The sequence below is a fragment of the Eriocheir sinensis genome, chromosome 12 (genome assembly GCF_024679095.1).
Source record: "Eriocheir sinensis breed Jianghai 21 chromosome 12, ASM2467909v1, whole genome shotgun sequence".
NCBI lineage: Eukaryota > Metazoa > Arthropoda > Malacostraca > Decapoda > Varunidae > Eriocheir > Eriocheir sinensis.
In genome coordinates, this window is record NC_066520.1 from 15,487,037 (window position 1) to 15,505,739 (window position 18,703).

Genomic DNA, 18,703 nt, shown 5'->3' on the forward strand with positions numbered 1-18,703 from the left:
ATAGGGAAGGATTGGTAATGGACCGGTGGATAGTAAAGGCTGGCAATGGGACTGTGGATAGGGAAGGATTGGTAATGGGACCGGTGGATAGGGAAGGGGTTGGTAATGGGACCATAGGGAAGGAAGGTAATGGGACTGGTGGATAGGGAAGGATTGGTAATGGGACTGGTGGATAGGGAAGGTTGGCAATGGGACGGTGGATAGGGAAGGCTGGTAATGGGACTGGTGGATAGGGAAGGGTTGGTACGGGGACTGGTGATAGAAGTATGGCATGGGACTGGTGGATGGGGAAGGAATGCATGGGACTGGTGGATAGGAAGGAAGGGTACGGGACTGGTGGATAGGGAAGGATTGGTAATGGGACTGGGTGAGGGGAAGGCTGGTACGGGACTGGTGGATAGGGAAGGGTAAGGGACTGTGGATAGGAAGGATTGCAATGGACTGGTGATAGAAGGATTAATGGACTGGTGATAGGGAAGGAAGGGTAATGGACTGGTGGATAGGGAAGATTGGTGAAGGGACTGCTGGATAGGGAAGCTGGTAATGGGACAGGTGGATAGGGGAAGGGGTTGACAATGACTGGTGATAGGGAAGGTAATGGGACTGTGATAGGAAGGACGGTAATGGGACTGGTGGATAGGGAAGGATTGGCAATGGGACTGGTGGATAGGGAAGAAGGGCAATGGACCGGTGGATAGGGAAGGATTGGTAATGGGACTGGGTGATAGGGGAAGGTTGGTACGGGACCGGTGATAGGGCGATTGGTAATGGACTGGTGGATAGGGAAGGATTGGTAATGGGACTGGTGGATAGGGAAGGATGGTAATGGGACTGGTGGATAGGGAAGGATTGCAATGGGACTGGTGGATAGGGAAGGATTGGTAATGGGACTGGTGGATAGGGAAGGATTGGTAATGGACTGGTGGATAGGGGAAGGATTGGTAATGGGACTGGTGGATAGGGAAGGCTGTAATGGGACTGGTGGATAGGGAATACTGGTAATGACTGGTGGATAGGAAGGGTTGGTACGGGACTGGTGGATAGGGGAAGGGTTGGTAATGGGACTGGTGATAGGGGAAGGATTGGTAATGGGGACTGGTGGAGGGAAGGGTTGCATGGGACTGGTGGATAGGGAAGGGATTGGTAATGGGGACTGGTGGGGGAAGGGTTAGTAATGGACTGGTGGATAGGGAAGGGTTGGTAATGGACTGGTGGATAGGGAAGGACAAGCGGACCGGTGGATAGACATCATGCACAGCAATAATCTTAGCAATTACGTTGTAAAAATACAGAGAACCATAATCCAAAACCCAATGTTCTCATGCCTTGATTTTTTTTTCAGGAAGATCTAAAAAAAAGTATTTATAGCTAACAAATAAATGCCACTGACACATGTATATGAAGAAAACTGTGAATGGTTTATCTCTTTACATACACACACACACACACACACACACACACCACTCACCACCCTGACCCAGTATAGTCGCATTAGCCCCCCGTGCCTCTGCTTCCCTTTGTTCCTCAGTCTCGTTACCCTGTTTCCCCTTCCTCCTCCCTCGCCCTCTGCGTCAACACGTCTCGCCACCATCACCGCATTTCTTCCTCATTCCTTCCTTCTTTCTCTTTTGCCCTTCCTCCTTCCTTCTTAATTTCCTTCCGTCCCTCCTTTCCTTCCTACTTGCATCTCTACTCACCAGCCTTCCTTCCTTCCTACCTTCCCTCCTTGTATTCTTTTATTTCTTTGCTTCCTTCCTTCCTCTCCTCCTTCCCTCCTTTCCTTCCTACCTTCTATCTTCTCACCAACCTTCCTTCTGTTTTGCTTAGCTTCCTCATTTCCTTTATTGTTTTCTTTTGTTTATCTTGCTTCCTCCCTTCCTTCCCTTCTTCCTTGCTTCCATCTTCCTCTTTTCCTTCCTACCTTCGTCCCTTTAATTCTATTCTCCCCAACTTTCCTTTTTATTTCTTTTCTTCCCTCTTTGCCTTCTTTTGTTTCCTGTCAGCCAGAAGTCAGAGGTGGTTTCCGTCACCTTTAAGCTACTAAATGATAACACAACCTCTTCCCTCAAACGTCCTCAGCGGTCTATTTTTGTCCCTGTCTGTCTGTTTGTATGATATTTTTCTCAGGGGAGTGGCTGTGTATCTCTCCCTCTCCCTCTCCCTCTCTCTCTCTCTCTCTCTCTCTCTCTCTCTCCCCAGGTGTCTTAATTAATCGCATTACAGCAGTGTTAGATCCCCCTCTCCCAGCCGTCCGCCTCTGGTCATCCCTGCTTCCTTTTCCTCACTGGCTCGCAGATGTGGTGTTACCCTGTATTTTTCATCCCTCTCTTGGTCCCTTACGGTTTCTCATCCACCTGGGGTTCAAGTAGCCTCTAGGAATGGTGCCTATCCCCCCTGCCCTCCTCCTAACATGTCTGCGTGGTATCTCTTCGAACGTAATGTACATCCATCCAACTCTCGGTGTATGTCTATCTGTGTGATTTAGTGTATATGTATCCACGAGTGTCTATAAAAAATCGATACATAGGGGTGTATTGGTAAACATTTCGCTGCCCACGTTCACATATTTGACAAGGCTTTCGTAGGGGCTGTGGGCATTTCCAGTAGTAGTTTTATGACCCTGGTGGTAGTTTTGCCCTTCTTCTGTACCGTGAACCTAAAGAAACACTCATTATAGGTCGGTATTATAAGAAACTTTCGCTTCTCACATCAGTATTTCTAAAAGTCAAAGAGGGGGTCAATCGGGTTATAATGAGTGTTTCTTTAGGGTCACGGCACAAAAGAAGGGCAAAACTACCACCAGGCTCATAAAACTACTAATGGAAATGCCCAAAACTCCTCTAATGAGTGTTCCTCTAGGATCACGGTACCAAAGAAGGGCAAAACTACCACCAGGCTCATAAAACTACTACTGGAAATGCCCAAAACTCCTCTAATGAGTGTTCCTTTAGGGTCACGGTACAAAAGAAGGGCAAAACTACCACCAGGGTCATAAAACTACTACTGGAAATGCCCAAAACTCTTAAGAAAGCCTTGTTAAATATGTGAACTTGGGCGGCGAAATGTTTAGCAATACGGCCCTATATGTATCGTTTTTTTTATTTTTATTATTATCCTTCAGTCCGTTTATCTCTCGGTCTTTCTCAATCCAGGGTTTTCGCTTTCAATAAAGGGGAAAATTAGCTGAGCATGCACCGTTGCCAGATTATCGTACTCAGAGCATAGCATTTACCGGTTTCTGACGCCTAACTATTGCCAACAAACATCAGGAATTAACTACTTTAACGATAAATATAAATGAATCTCGCTATTGGGGACCAGGAGACAGATTTGGGGTCGTAAGGCGGTAAATATAAGAGGCTGAGTACGGCAATCTGGCAACGTTGTGAGCATAGTAAACAAGACCACTAACTTTACAATGCCGATATAAACATCCCCTCTCCGGACTGCCCAACCGGCGTGCATAAGCCTCTTTCCCATCAGGCCATTCAGTGACTAACGCCGCTGATGCAGATTCGAGCTTTTGAATCCCTCCCCAATTTTGGATTCCTAAACCAGAAATAGCCTACTTTCAATTGTCAAGATAGCAAATCATTTTCACACACACACACACACACACACACACACACACACACACACCAATGAAATCTCTAATACGGAAATACAAAAACGCCCGTTACCCCTCACAGACTCAAGGGCCAGAGACGGAGATGAGCACAGAGGTAACGCTCCCCTTAACGCAATCCCTTAATTTTACTTAGCTTTCCAGAGAGACAAAATAGCTGCGAAGAAAAGAACGTCAACTGTTCACGTCTCACACGATAAGCTTATGGAACCCTAGGATGAGCTTCGTCACTTAACACTGCACGGCTCCTATTTTCTCAGTGCCTATTATAATGGGCGACCTTAATGACGATATGTACGTTAATGGGGACTGATTAAGGAGGCACAGAGAAGCAATGTCCCTCAGTCTCGTTGTATAGCCGAAAGCCTGTAGCGTTATGGAGAGAGAGAGAGAGAGAGAGAGAGAGAGAGAGAGAGAGAGAGAGAGAGAGAGAGAGAGAGAGAGAGAGAGAGAGAGAGAGAGAGAGAGAGAGAGATGAACAGGGCACGTAAAGTAACAATCGAAGCACCGTAAACTACTGTGTCTCTCCTTCTTCCTCACCCTTTGTACTCCATCAAATTCCAACACATACATTCTCCCCAGTGCCAAGATAACGCTACGGTGTTACTGGATACTCATGAAGACTTACCGGAGTGCCATGGACGGTAGATAGCGCGATGGGCGTCAGGAAGAACGTTGTCACGACTTTCAGGGAGGTCAGCACGCGATATACCTTCTTGTGCCTTCTCAGTCTCCCTCACACAAAGGGCATCGTCTTCTTCCTTGATGTATATATAAGCAATTTCAGTCTCATCGCAAAATGAAATTGATCAAGTGTTAACTTCCAAAATATAAGGGTAACTACCGTACAATATGATTAGCACTTCAAGGGTTCACAGCTTTGGTCACATTCCAAGGCTTTAGATTTACCCCAATCTTAGCCAACACCAAGCAGTCTTCTTTGCCATCACTGCTAACTCTGCATTGTCATGACAATATTATTGACGGAAAAATATTTATCCTTTTTTCTGCTCAGTGGTGAATATGCTGACACAGGATAACTACTGAACAGGGGCCTGAATAATTATCTACATGACGCTCAAGCTTCGTGGGGCGCGGCGGTGGGTGGCGCCCTTGCTCCCATTGTATATTGTTAGATTTCTACCTTACTTTCTCCAAGTGTTTCAAAACAACACGAGTCATGGGGCTCAGTTGTATGCTCATTTGATGTCTACTCTCAAAATTGTGGAAAATTTCGTTCTATCTAGAATTTGAGGGGACCTAAGGGGCCGTCCAAAATTACATGACACCTAAGGAGGAGGGGAGGGGGGGGATATGGCGAAGTGTTATGAGTAAGACAGGGAGGAGGGGGTGCAGCCGTGTTGCATAATTTTCATTTTACTTTATTCTTCTTGAGATGTGCTTACAAAATAACAAGACATGGTAATCATCCTGTAATACTCTTGGGAGGGGGTTCCTATATAGCAGTTGTTACGTAATATTCTGGGGACGTCTGAACAAATGCTACAACTCGTGACAAGGCAGGAGGGGAGGGGGGAAAAAAAAAGGACCATTAAATGCGTTACGTAATTTCTGAATGGCCGCTAAAGTGAATCAATCGTAAGGGTAGTTTACAGTTATTTGTTTGTTGAAGTGTGGTGGTTAGTCTCGATAGTTTCAGCCTTTGGCAAAGTAATGGGATGAAAGCATAAAGACGCTAGTTGACTCTTGCAGAAGGGATTTGGACAGCTTAGAGAAGAACCAGAACATGAAGTCAGCAGAGCGTAAATACCAACACAATACAACAACAACACAGAGTAACACCCGCCTGAGGCACGACTAATAATCCGTGTCAAGCAGGTGGTTGGGACGAGGGAGTGAAGGGCCAGTCAACGCACCTCAAGGACACGGCAAGTTTTCTACGTGATCACCAGACATGAGTGCGGACATGCTTCATCACGTGCTTGTAAGTTACCTATAGCGTTTTTTCATTTATTACTTACCATTTCGCTGCTCGGAGCTTAAACGTGAAGGTTGACGATGTATGGGAACGAAAGAGAAGGCGAGAGTCGGAGAAACGGAACCGCACGACACAGAGAGCAAAGCGCTACTGCGGTCTGCGGCCATGTTTGTTTTGAAGTCGGTGCGAGGCCAGATTGTCGTACTCAACCTCGTATATTTGCCGATTTCCTACCGAAAACTGTCTCCTCCACCCCAATGACTAGATTAATTTATATTCATGGTTGAAATGGTTCGTTATTGTTTTTTTCACGACAGTTATGGATCAGAAACCGGAAAATGCGATGTTCCCAGTATGATAATTTGGCATCGCTGTGCGAGGCTCCAGCCTTTGCAACGGGACGTCGAGAAGTGTTTTGTTATTTGCCACTTATGGAGTTATTTTCTTCTTTGTTTGTTTCTTCACATTTGTAGGTATGTATTAGTCATCTTTGTAGTTATTTTCTTCTTTGTTTATTTCTCCACGTTTATTATATGATGTTATTGTTGTCGTCTACTTAATTATCTATCAAACAAAACAGTGTGGTGAAGAGGATCCGTCCCCGAGTGTGCGTTCCCCGTGGTGGTGTTGTAAAGTGAGCGTCGCGGTGCGTTTTTCTCGGTAAGGCTGACGAAGTTGGGGACCTTGGTCTGGGTGATCAAATAAATACAAGACAAGACAAGAATGACCCCTCTAACATTTTTTTTTATCAGTGGTGCTACCTTAGCAGAAATATATGTTATAAATTTATATTATTATTATTATTATTATTATTATTATTATTTTTTTTTTTTTTTTTTTTTTTGTGCAGTGTGCCTTAAACCAGGGCCAAGGAGGAGGAGGATCAATACCACTGTTTTGAAGGCTGGCTGCGTGTGTACACAAGCAAACCTCTTAAGATTAAAGAAAGTAAAGACTCATGATGATGTGCAATATCTCTGTTCTCTGGGTCTTTCCTCAGCACCAGGTTTAACACATACAAATACTTACCAATGCATGAACCACTGCAATTTAATGCACTACTATCACTCCGTTTAGAAAAAAAAACTGCTAAGTTTGGTTTGATATAAAAATACTTAATCACTTGTATGATTAATGCATAAAAAGACTATCAGTAATATAAAATACCACAATATACAAAAATAGATTTAAGTAATACATAAATTATCAATATCTCTTACACTTGTCTACCATATACAATGAAGGCACTCGAGTTCATCTTAAACCATACAATCTGCTGAGTGGTGACCAGGAGGGTACAAGCAGGGAATACATGTAGTGGGGGTGGAAAAAGGACTTGTAAAAAGAAAACGGAGAAAGTCTGAATACTTAACAGAAATGACCACTTGACAATTTAGAGAACTAGAAGGAAAAGTTCAACATTTAAGTAGAGTACTGTATATGCTAGAAATTTCTGTAACCAACTCCTTTTGTGAATTGCAAATGAAGAAATTAATATAGCAAGATACAAGTGGATAGTGAAAGTAAAAATGTGACGTTCATGAAAAGGGGAAAAATCTATATGATGAAAAGTTGAGTTACTAAAACTGAGCAACACTAAAATTATTATCAAGGTAGTGGATGATAATTCTGGTCTCGATCAATATCAGTAATCATCCCTGCATGCAGTGTATATCATAACTTAAAGGCTGTTCTTTCTCTCTGGGCTGCTCCTTCTATACAGTTGTGGCTGTGAGTTTGCTATCCATTGCATTACCATGAGCAATTTCATGTACTACCTCACTGGATAAAAGCAACAGTTCATCATTGCACTCAAGGGTTGTGAAGCACCCAGCAAACTACAATAATCTGCTTTTTTTCCTTGCAGATTAGCATCAATGCATTTCAATCTCCTAAAGTTGCCTTCAAGACTAAAAATAGGCTTGATTATTTCAACTCTTGTTTTTTTTTAATGCTCAATGGTAAAGTGCTTGATGATCTGTGTTTCTGAAGGGAACTATCAAGTGACTGTCCAATGGAAATGCAGTCACCAACAATCAGGTGATGGAAATACAGATCTGAGATTAGTTATCACATGGTATTCATTTGTGTCCTTATAAATGCTACTGTTCCTCAGCCACTAATTGCTTGACAAACTTATGAGTGAGTCTTGTCCCACGCAGCTTGATGAAGAAATGAACTTCATTTTCGTGTTGCACTGTTGCAAGGATGTTGCTTTTGCCTGGCATGATCCTCCCTGTTGAATAAAGGAAGAGGTTATTGTTCACACCCAGCTTAAGTTCCCAGAGATGTTTCCATATTAACATGCATAATATGACTACTCAAATGTATTTCATTATCTTAACGACCATTAAAATATCAACTTTTTTCTGTTATCTAACGTATGATGTTTGGTTCTTGTCACTTCATGCTTTACCCAGCAGTTTTCTCTTCATTCCTCTTTGTGCATTCTTAGCTTTCTCTCTAAATATTTTGAGGCACAAAGTTTCTGAAACAAATGTTCAGACTGGCAGGATATATCAGTTGTACACCTTGCCCTTCAGGGAGAGTATTGGTAAAGTAGAAGGCAGAGGCTATAGCAGTGGTGGCCTCTGTGCTCATCTCCGTCCCATTGGCCTATGAGCCCGTGATGGGTGGGAACACATTACCCCAGAACACAGGGCAAGTACAGCATCCAGTTTACCTTAATGGAGTGGCAGGTTGTTATTCTTATTACTACTACATACAGATTGTTTTCACCATTCTTTATAATTCAAACAATGGGACTTATTACCTATCTCTATGTACTAATGCAGGTTTAAATGAATGATTTATAATTCTAAGGAAATAACAAGCATTGTTAATATCAGCTTGTGTGATCAAATTAATCTTACATATATTTTGCCTCATTTCCCTGTCATTAAATCTTAAGCTATTTCTTTTGTGTATATAATTAATGTAATAACCTGCTTTTATCAAGAAATTACATGAATGATTATGGCAACCATCTGGAGGTGAAACACAGTCTAAAGGGTATGACTTAACATTCTAGGAAGGGTATGTTAGTCTGCAAGCATGACTGAAGGTGCATTTTATTTTATTTTATAGTTCCATGGTTCATTATCATTCCTGCAGCATTCATGTTCAGCAAAAATAGAATAATAGCATCAAGGACTGCACAGTAATTGGGATAAAACAAAAATTTGCTACATTTCAGGGTAACAAACTTAAGTTAATCAAATAGCTGGTCTGATATAACTCTGGTGCAGGTTACAGTTCTAGTATGGTATAAAGAAACAAAATAGCACAGCCATAAAAAAATCTAGGGATGGATAGAAATTATAAAAGTTTGCAATGAAGAATGTTCAAGCAGTGCAGTAAAGACATGATACGGCAGGTGAAAGCAATTATGATGGTGCCCTTTACCCTCCATCCTCCTCTGCATCATGTGCTTCACTCCTTGTTGCCGAAGCCCAGTCCACTCAGCTCCACCATACATGCCAGCTTTACCACACTCCTCGTCTCCACTTCTGTCTGTAATGATGGGTACTGGTTCATTTAAGCTCTTCCTATATATGTACTAAAGTGCACATTTTTCATCAAAGTTTAAAAATAATCATTAAAGCTGTTATCACCTTATTTTCAGGGTCAAGCCGGGAAGTGGAGACTTGTAACAAACTCAAGAACATGAACAGTTTGTTAGGTGGGCCGCAGCGCCAGCAGCCATCCCAAGGTCACCAGCAGGAAGGGGACTCTCGCGCTGCCTCCAGGAAGGACGCGCCGCGCCCCACTCAGGTCCCCTTGATGCACCGCCGCCCGCAGATCGTCGTCTGCAGCGACACGAGAAAGCGACGTGGAACACTAGTCATTGCACCCAAAGTATATATTTTCGCCTAGAACACCCACACAACTGCAGTTACAATAACTAATTCTACTATAATAAGTCACTTCCGTTTTAAAGAACTAACACACGATAATAGAGGAGAGAGAGGTAGGATGACGAAGGGAGAGGCAGGGGGTGAGGGAGGGTGCCGCTGACCTGTGCTGACGTGGACGGTGACGGCGGCGGTGGGGGCGTTGACGGGTACGCATGTGTAGTTTCCCGAGTCACTCTCCCGCACCGACGACATGAGCAGCCTCGAGGTGGTCTGCTGGCCCGCCTTCTGCACCTGGCGGGGGGAAATGGAACGTGGTGGTGATGATGGTGGTGGTTACGGAAAAGGTAGGGAGGGGGGTTATCTGATGCTCCGGCTTCTCTACCTAGAAAGAGGGGATAAGGGAAGGTCGTGTAGATGGTGGCGGCGGTTTTGGTGGCGATGTTGGTAGTGGTGGTAATGGTGCTGGTTGTGGTAGCATTGGTGGTGGTTGTGGTGGCGCCGGTGGTGTTGATAGTAGTTTTTGCGGTGGCTGTGGGAGTGGTGATGGTGGTAATGATAGTGAGGAGGTGGTGGCGGTGGTGGTGATGGTGGTGATGGTTTTGAAGCTATCTATTTTTTTAATTGAGCGCTTGAAAGATAATACATGTGATTACAAAGCTTGATGAATAATAATGAGAAAAGCCCACAATCCTGTGCAATTGAAATGATTTTCACTATGTAAAAACACTTAGTGTCTTCATAGGCATTGATTTTGCATAGGTAGGCCAGTGAAACGCGCGTGCACACACACACACACACACACACACACACACACACACACACACACACACACACACACATACAAAAAAAAACGTGTGGAGGAAAACAATGCCAGCCACCGCATCCACACCAACATCGATACCATTGTAGCGACACAATCGCTATTGCATCATAGCGACTAAACTAATGAGACACACCCAAATCCATGCAGGTGGCCATTGCAGTAGCCGCTGGAGGCTACGCACTCCGCCAGCAGTGCGCTGCCGTGAGATGTGCACAATAAAAATAAATGTTAAAATGTTCACCACCACCTTCACCACCACCATTACACCAATATCAGGAACAGTATCGACAAAAATATCAGAAACAGCAACAGCAACACAACCAATGGAACCCTCGCCGCCTCGACCAGGGACTGGAGTCTCAGCCTACCTCCAGGGAGATGCCGCCCCTTGGGGAGTCGTAGTCCAGCACGTCGTTGTCACGGTACCAGAAGACGGCAGGGGGCGGGCCGCGGGTGTGGGTGACAACGCACTCCAGGGCCAGCGACGACCCCGCCTGCAGGAACCTGGTGCCGCCGCCCACGATGTGCGTCCCGAACTCACCTGTTTGAGGCCATGATTTGTTAACTAACGCGGCCCAGATTCAGAGGCATTTAGAAAGACTTACTCGAACCCGTTGACACCCAGGACCGTAAAGTAATCTTAACCAACACCGTTAAGGTATTAAAAGAAGATTTACACACCCCTGACTGATCCCTAGACTACGTTAATAACCCAAAGTTTTCATACCTGCTAAAAGTTTTATGAGTAATGACCAACTTTCGGAGACTTGCGAGATACGTCAAGAAAATGCTGCATGACTCATTTTTGCTGCGAGTCTGGGCAGTCAAAAAATAGAAAAAAAAAAAGTTTAATGAGACACAAACACACACACACACACACAATCACTATGATGGCATGACGACTGAACAGAAGGGTCACCCACCTTGCTCCTTGACAGTGGTCGGCATCTTATACAGTTGTCCGTCCAGGAACCGCTTGTCTGTGAGTGAAAAATAAATAAACTCATTAAGAGGTTTTATTATTTATGAAAATTCTGGTGGAGCACTGTACACTTAGCTTTAATTTACAATGACGAAGCTAATCATAAGGACGTCTATAAAGCCCACACACTACTATAAACCTATGCCTGAAAAAAAAAGGATGGAAGGGTTGAAGTGACAATTTCTAGGACGAGCAACAGAGGCAGAGTATCACGTCACCGCACGTCACCACGGCTCACCATCTCAAATCATGCCATCCGCGACCCAAGTCACTAAAGACATCCTCCCCCTCCCCCCAACACAAGCGTACCTGTAACAGTGAGGTACACATTCCTCACAATCTTGGGGTCGGAGTTCACCTGGCACTTGTAGGCCCCGGCGTCCCTGGGCTGAGTGTATTGGATCTGCAGCGTCCAGTCGTCCGTCTCCTGGCTGTGCAGGATCTGGGAGCGAGAGGCAAGGAGTGAGGGGAAGCAGTGGCCAGGGGGACGAGTGCTGAGGAGAACGGGATGAGAGGGACAGGTGGTGAGGGGGATCAGTGGTGATGGCGAGTGGGAGAAAAGTTGCGCGAAGAATATAAGAACGTGAGAGTGAGCGTCTTGAAGCTAAGATGTGGTAAACCCTTGAAGTGTGAGGCTACGAGAAGGAATAGACCGAGATACGTCAGTGAAGAGTTTCGAGAGATTTTACAGAAGTAGCGAAAGGTTGTTGATGGTGCTGAGGTGTTTCATGTTTGTATGTTTCTTTGTGCTTGTGATAGTGCGTCCATGTGTGTCATTCACCCAAGGTCTGATCACATTAAAAGGAGCTGCCTCGTACAGGCCTACCGGCCTCTTGCAGACTCCTGCGTTCTTATGTTCTTATGCTGGACGCGTGATCGCCAGCCAGTATGTATCCGGAAAGAGCTCTCTTTTGAGGTCAGAGAACCGATCTACGGCTGCTGCTGGGATCTCACACACCACACAGTCTGTGTGTGTGTGTGTGTGTGTGTGTGTGTGAGTGAGTGGTGTGTGCGCGCGCACGCGCGCGCCTGATTCTTTTATAAGAACATGAGAACATAAGAACGTAAGGAGTCTGCAAGAGGCCTGTTGGCCTATCCAGGGCAGCTCCTGTACTCTCAACCCCACCTTACCTCACTATCCATGACTTTATCTAACCTCTTCTTGAATGTATATATGGTATTGGCACCCACTACGTTGTCCCGGGGGAGCTGCCTACAAGGCCCGGCGAGGGCGTGTGCTGGCCTTGGAGGGGTTAAAACGCGGGCCACTTGTCAGGGCACAAAGGGGCCAAGGCTAAGGCCGGCACGCGGCCGCTGGACTAAGGCAACGCCCTCGGACCTTGACTCTTCCAGGCCACGGGAGAACCAACCCTCGCCTTGCCCGCCATGCATAAAATGAACATAATTTTCCCAAACATTTCTTTCATAGCTTCTATTTACATACACATGCACACACAAAGAGCCTCATCTTCTCTGGCCCGGAAAAGCGGCAGCAAGCAGTCAGCCAAGCGTTGGCACTGTGATGTTGACTTTGGAGAAAGAAAGAAAGTGTGGTGTTGTGACGAGGACGCCGGCAACGTAAGGACGCGAAAAGGTTACCAGATGGTTCACTAATAGGAAGCAACATCCACACGCCAAAACACAATACGTTTCACTCACTCACAAATGGAACAGGGCGAACAAGTCGAGAAGGTTAACTCAGAAAACCAAAAAACAATCACTCGCAACAATAGACGATACATGAAGCCACATCGTTATGAACTTTCAACAGGAGAACAATTCGCAGAAGTTTGCAGGTTCCTTGTGTGTCTGACGGACAAAGGAAAACTCGAGACGAAAACGAAAGGAAACAAAGCGGAACAAAGAGCAGCATCAAGGTACTCCACAGAGGAAAGAATGGAAAAAGAATTCTGATGCTACAAATAACAAGGAGAGGAAGTCAATGAAAGACCAAGAATTCCAAGAGCTTTTAAAAACAATGATTCTTCCGTTCGTACAAACACATGGTGAAGCTTAATTAATACAGCCTAGAAGAAAACTGAAAGGCTAAAGGGAAAAATCATGAATGGCGGAGTAATGGACAATCGGAATCAATTAAGACTGGCTTCTGCATTTTCTCATCTGCATCTCCCTTCGCGTCGCGGGACCAAGGAAGAGGAGAGCAAAAGGCAAAACACGAAGCCACAAACACGGAGCCTGGATGAGCGAACACACGTAAGTTGATAAATTAATGCTAACAAGACAAGGAATGGACGTAAAGAGATCTGAGGAAGGGCTTACGAGTATCCGGTTAGTAAATGAAAATCTCTACGACAAAGGATAAGATAAAAGAGGCGGCGTAAGGACCGGTCTTGTAGGGGACGAATCGTGTAATAATAACGAGGGGAGAAAAGGAACCCACAGAAGCAGCCAACCACCAACGAGTGCAGGGACGCCATAAACACACACACACACACACACACACACACACACACACACACACACACACACACACATCATACAACCAGCACTTTTTACTTCTTTATATCATCGGTAAAGCTATAACTCTTTACGTCCACTTTCTTAGTAATGATAATTTATAATGGTGCTGGTGTTTTGTATATATTTGAGTTAGTTAACATAGTATGGAATCCCTTGTATCTGTGAATGAGACTCGGTACCTCATTAAAACGTAGTGAATAGTCTTGCTAATACTGGCTTAAGAAAACGAATAAGAATGAAGAAGCTTATCATTCGTCACAAACAAAGAAGTGCACTCTGGCAGTCTAAATCAGAGAGAGATTCGTACCATGCAAAAAGGAATGAGATCAGGAGTACGGCTTAAATGGGGGGTTTCCATGAGGGATTGGAGGAGACCGGAGTGGCAGACGTAATGAGAAGGGAAAGGACGGGTGAGGAAAGCCAATACAAACAGACGGAGACAGACGAGACGGAGGCGAGGACGTATTAAAGGCGTGATGCGGAGTGCTGGCGAAACGTTTCTAGAGGTCTTTTTTTTTTTTTTTTGGACAGAGAGAGAGAGAGAGAGAGAGAGAGAGAGAGAGAGAGAGAGAGAGAGAGAGAGAGAGAGAGAGTGTGTGTGAGAGACGTGGAAGCCCTGCAGCAGACCTCCTTCGCCTTCCTGCGAGGGTCGACTCCGTGCTGGCTGTGCATATCATTTTGGGCCGCTAAGTAAGGCCGGAAGGGGAAGAGCATGTTGCAGGATAAGGGAAGGAGTCTCTCTCTCTCTCTCTCTCTCGACAACGACTGAAACATTTGCTCCTCGTGTCCTGGGGCCTCACAGTGACGGATCCCTCCCTGGGAAGAAAAGTGTGCCGCGTGATGGCCCTCACAGAGAAAAGGGTCTGTATTGGAAACGACTAGAGAAAAAAAGGAAAGATACCCCGCCGCCGAAATACTATAAAATGCATTAAAAGATACGTGGCGCTGCTGGAGGGATGTGTTCGGCAATAAGAAATAAAGTTTGGCAGCAGCCCGACCCTCCACATGGCTGGCACCCACGAGGCAAGAGTCTGGCCCAGGCATTGTTGCCACACTCAGAAGGACGAGTCAGATGGAGAATGTCACTTCACTTTCGTATTTACGGAAATGTGAAACAAGGACACAGTGAAAGAAAAGAAACAACAGACAACAGCATCGCCGTTGAAAGGTTTCTGTGCACGAGGGAACAAGTGTCGTAAAACCAAATTTGATCCTGACAAACAGCATGCGTAGGAGACCAGCGAGGCCCCCGCCGTCCCCAGCACGGAGGCGGCGGGGGGTGAGGACGCGGTGCCCCGGTGCATACAAAGAGATCCTGATGCACGGCGGCGAGACACGGGAATTGCGTTCACACGGAAGAATGGAGGGCGTCACTCGATACGGGAGGATGAAACACCATGCGGGGAATGAGTCTTTGGAAACTGAATGACTAAGTGGAAAAGAAACGAAACAACCTCTCACAGTCTTGATGGAGGAGCCGGTCATCAAATTCGAATTACGGAAGGAAGGTAAACATAAAAACAAGTAAATGGATGCTAAATAAACTGGATTTTGACTCGTGAGCTTCTATTAGATGTCGACGGGAAGTTCAGCAACAAAGTCTTGGCTTCATGAGAGGCATTAAAGCAGCACAGGAATAACAAACTTGGGCGAATAAAGTGAGGAGGAGGTACGAGGAAAGTCTTGCCTCTAAATGGTCTGCCGAGTGGGATGAGTCACGGGAGGAGAGATGAAGAGCACTCGACTGTGTAAAGAAGTTCTCTCTCTCTTTCTCACTCTCACTCTCACTCTCACTTTCATTCTCTCTCACACACACACACACACACACACACACACACACACACACACACACACACACACACACACACACTCACCTGGAACCTCTCGTCGGCGGAGTATGTCACCTTCCCCACGGTCAGGATGTGAAGGTCGCGTCCCCGCATCCACATCACCTGGGGGAGGGTGGCACGGTGAGAGAGAGAGAGAGAGAGAGAGAGAGAGAGAGAGAGAGAGAGAGAGAGAGAGAGAGAGAGAGAGAGAGAGAGAGAGAGAGAAAACAAATAAACAAACAAAATGGCATGGAAGTTCACAACTAGCACAACTTTCGGAATGTCCTGACAATTTCCTGCAGTAATTACAAATAAGCTTTAGATATTTACGTGCACTGGTGAGCGCGGAAAATTAAAGAAGCAATATCATTCAGTCTGTTATTAAGAACGAAGCCTCACCGTCCGATAGTGCACACAAGCGGACGAGACGAGACGAGACAAGACGGGATGGAACGGGACGGGGTGGGATGGGACGGGATGGAATGGGGCGGGATGCGAAAGGGATGGAGCGGGACGGGATGTGACTGGACGAAACGGGATGGAACGGGACTTGACGGGACGAAACGGGATGGAACGGGAGGGGATGGGGCGGGACGGAATGGGACGGGACGGGGCGGGACGGGAAGGGGAGGAACGGGAGGGGAGACATGGACACGCGGCTCCATTAATTAGGCGGATGTTTTATATGAGTTAAAAATAATTCGCGCCGCTTTGTTTCCTTCCCACTGACCCTTTTTTTTTCATAATTATTTCGCCTTTGAGTGTAATAAATATTAATGCTCGCGGAAATTGAATTAAACAATTATTCTCCTCTAATTGGTTAAAGGCTGAGAGCAGTGAAAATTAAACGCAATATTTGGCGACCACAATTACAAGGAAAGAAATCTGGTTCATTTTACATATTCTAAGACCTCTGAGGCTATTTAAAGAGCACAAACTCACTGAAATTAAATTAAACAAGTGGTCTCCTCTAATTGTTTAAGCGTTGAAAGCAGTGAAAATTCAACGTAATATTTACCGATTACAAATATGAAGAAACCTAGTTCATTATATATTCTAAACAAGACCTCTTTGGCTATTTTAGTAATGAGCACAACGCAAACACCTTCATTTCGCTAACAACATCGCCTTACCAGCACCACCGACTGTTATAAACGAAAATTGAATACGAACACTGTCCTCTATTTGGTGACCACGATTATAAAGAAAGAAATCTAGTTAATCATATATTCTAAGTAAGTCCCCTGAGGATATTTTAGTAGAGATCAAACACGCAAACACCTTCATTTCGCTAACAACATCGCCTTACCAACACCAATGACTATATTATAAACGAAAATTGAATACGAACACTGTCCTCTGGTGATCCCGATTATAAAGAAAGAAATCCAGTTAATCATATATTCTAAGTAGGGCCCCTGAGTTTATTTTAGTAGAGATCAAACATGTAAACACCTTCATTTCGCTAACAACATCGCCTTACCAACACCAATGACTATATTGTAAACGAAAATTGAATACGAACACTGTCCTCTCCCTGCATGGCATTTCACGCGCTGTCACATTACAATTAAAGTTTTCCGAGCATGATAAGGGAAATTCATTACTCATGGCTGTCCAACGCGTGGCTGCCGGTCCATCGGCGAACGAACCCTGGCCTTCGTGTCCTCCTTGGTGCCCCCGCCCTCACAGCACCACCAGCACCACCACCAGCATCACAGTCTGCCAGTAAACACTCAAATGCCTGTTTTCACTCACACCTTTACCCCCTCCCTCCCCCGCCCAGAGGGAAAAAGCAACTCTAGTTCAGGGCAACACCATCACCACCACCACCACCAACAACAACAACAACAACAACAACAGCACCATTATCATCAACAATAACACCACCACCAACGACAACAACACCATCACCACCAACAACAACAACACCATCACCACCAACAACAACAACACCATCACCACCAACAACAACAACACCATCACCACCAACAACAACAACACCATCACCACCAACAACAACAACACCATCACCACCAACAACAACAACACCACCAACAACAACAACACCATCACCACCAACAACAACACCACCATCACCACCAACAACAAAAACAATAACAGCAACAACAACAACGTGTCCTCACATTATAAAGTATATGTACACATTCATTTATTGTTTTTCCGTCTTGCAGCATGAGTCGCGACAATCATAATTAGAAAAAGTCTTGATCCTCTGTTCATGTGTAAATCTGGTGGTCATAAACAGTGGCTTTTGTTCTCCCTATGTCTGTATGTGGGTGGGTGTCTCTATTATATATGAAGCCCTTAAGACAGAAGGAAGATATTCATATTTTCGCTTAAATAACATTAGTTCACAATACAAAAATATCACGAGTGTTAGCTTCAGAAAAATAAATAAGAAAATAAAGAGTATGAAAAGAACTAAACGAGTATTTCTGTGTGTAGCGAAGTCGTGTATTCTTGCCAGCTGTTGCAGTATGGAGCAGCACCAAAACGAGAAAACATGGAAACATGGAAACATGGAAACGCAGGCAACAGAAAGCCTATTGGCTCATTACGAGGTTGCCCGCTTTGGTGATTTAATCTGCTCGACAGCCTGGGGCCTGGGGAGCAGATGAAAGCACCTCGACATTGAGGAGTAGATGAAAGCACCTCGATATTGAGGAGCAGATGAAAGCAACTCAATATTCAGTTTACTCCCGACGCAGCGAAGTGACGGTCGATTCTATATTTGAAGGAGTTGATAGTATTCGCATTTACTACTTCTGAAGGAAGATTGTTCCAGTGACGGATGATTCGGTTTGAAAAGAAACTCCTTCCGATGTCTGTGTTACATCGCTTAGACTGAATGGGTAAACCGTTATTTCTAGTTCTTAGGTTGGTTTGCAATTCAAAGAAATTGGAGTAATCGACGTTATTGAATTTTTTCAGATACTTGAAGACTTGAATCATATCTCCTCGTAGGCGTCTTTTCTCTAATGTAAAGAGATTGAGTCGCTTGAGTCGTTCCTCGTACGGTTGAGCCCTTAAGGTTGGTATCATTTTCGTGGCGCGTCGCTGAATCCTTTCCAGTAAATCAATGTCCTTTCTGTAATTAGGAGACCAGAACTGTACTGCATACTCGAGGTGCGGTCTTACCATGG

At 45.0% G+C, this 18,703-nt stretch overlaps 2 protein-coding genes across 3 annotated transcripts in view; both read right to left on the minus strand.

Moving 5' to 3' along the window:
• Positions 1 to 5,702, minus strand: part of LOC126997483 (myotilin-like) — a 196,446-nt gene extending 190,744 nt beyond the window's left edge. Inside the window, exons 1-2 of the mRNA XM_050858586.1 lie at positions 5,608 to 5,702; positions 4,254 to 4,386 (exon numbers count right to left, since the gene is read on the minus strand). The gene's annotated coding sequence lies outside the window, so the exon portion shown is untranslated. The remainder of the gene's footprint in view (positions 1 to 4,253; positions 4,387 to 5,607) is intronic.
• A 920-nt stretch (positions 5,703 to 6,622) lies between these two features.
• LOC126997484 (myotilin-like) overlaps positions 6,623 to 18,703 on the minus strand; it is a 29,700-nt gene continuing 17,619 nt past the window's right edge. Inside the window, exons 3-10 of one of the 2 annotated variants that reach the window (XM_050858589.1) lie at positions 15,582 to 15,659; positions 11,536 to 11,668; positions 11,168 to 11,224; positions 10,613 to 10,785; positions 9,583 to 9,712; positions 9,179 to 9,373; positions 8,970 to 9,077; positions 6,623 to 7,800 (exon numbers count right to left, since the gene is read on the minus strand). In XM_050858589.1, coding sequence (XP_050714546.1) covers positions 9,243 to 9,373; positions 9,583 to 9,712; positions 10,613 to 10,785; positions 11,168 to 11,224; positions 11,536 to 11,668; positions 15,582 to 15,659 — 702 coding nt within the window. In that variant the 3' untranslated portion in view covers positions 6,623 to 7,800; positions 8,970 to 9,077; positions 9,179 to 9,242. Of the gene's footprint in view, positions 7,801 to 8,623; positions 9,078 to 9,178; positions 9,374 to 9,582; positions 9,713 to 10,612; positions 10,786 to 11,167; positions 11,225 to 11,535; positions 11,669 to 15,581; positions 15,660 to 18,703 lie in introns of those variants that run through there. The other variant, XM_050858588.1, reaches the window with a different exon arrangement.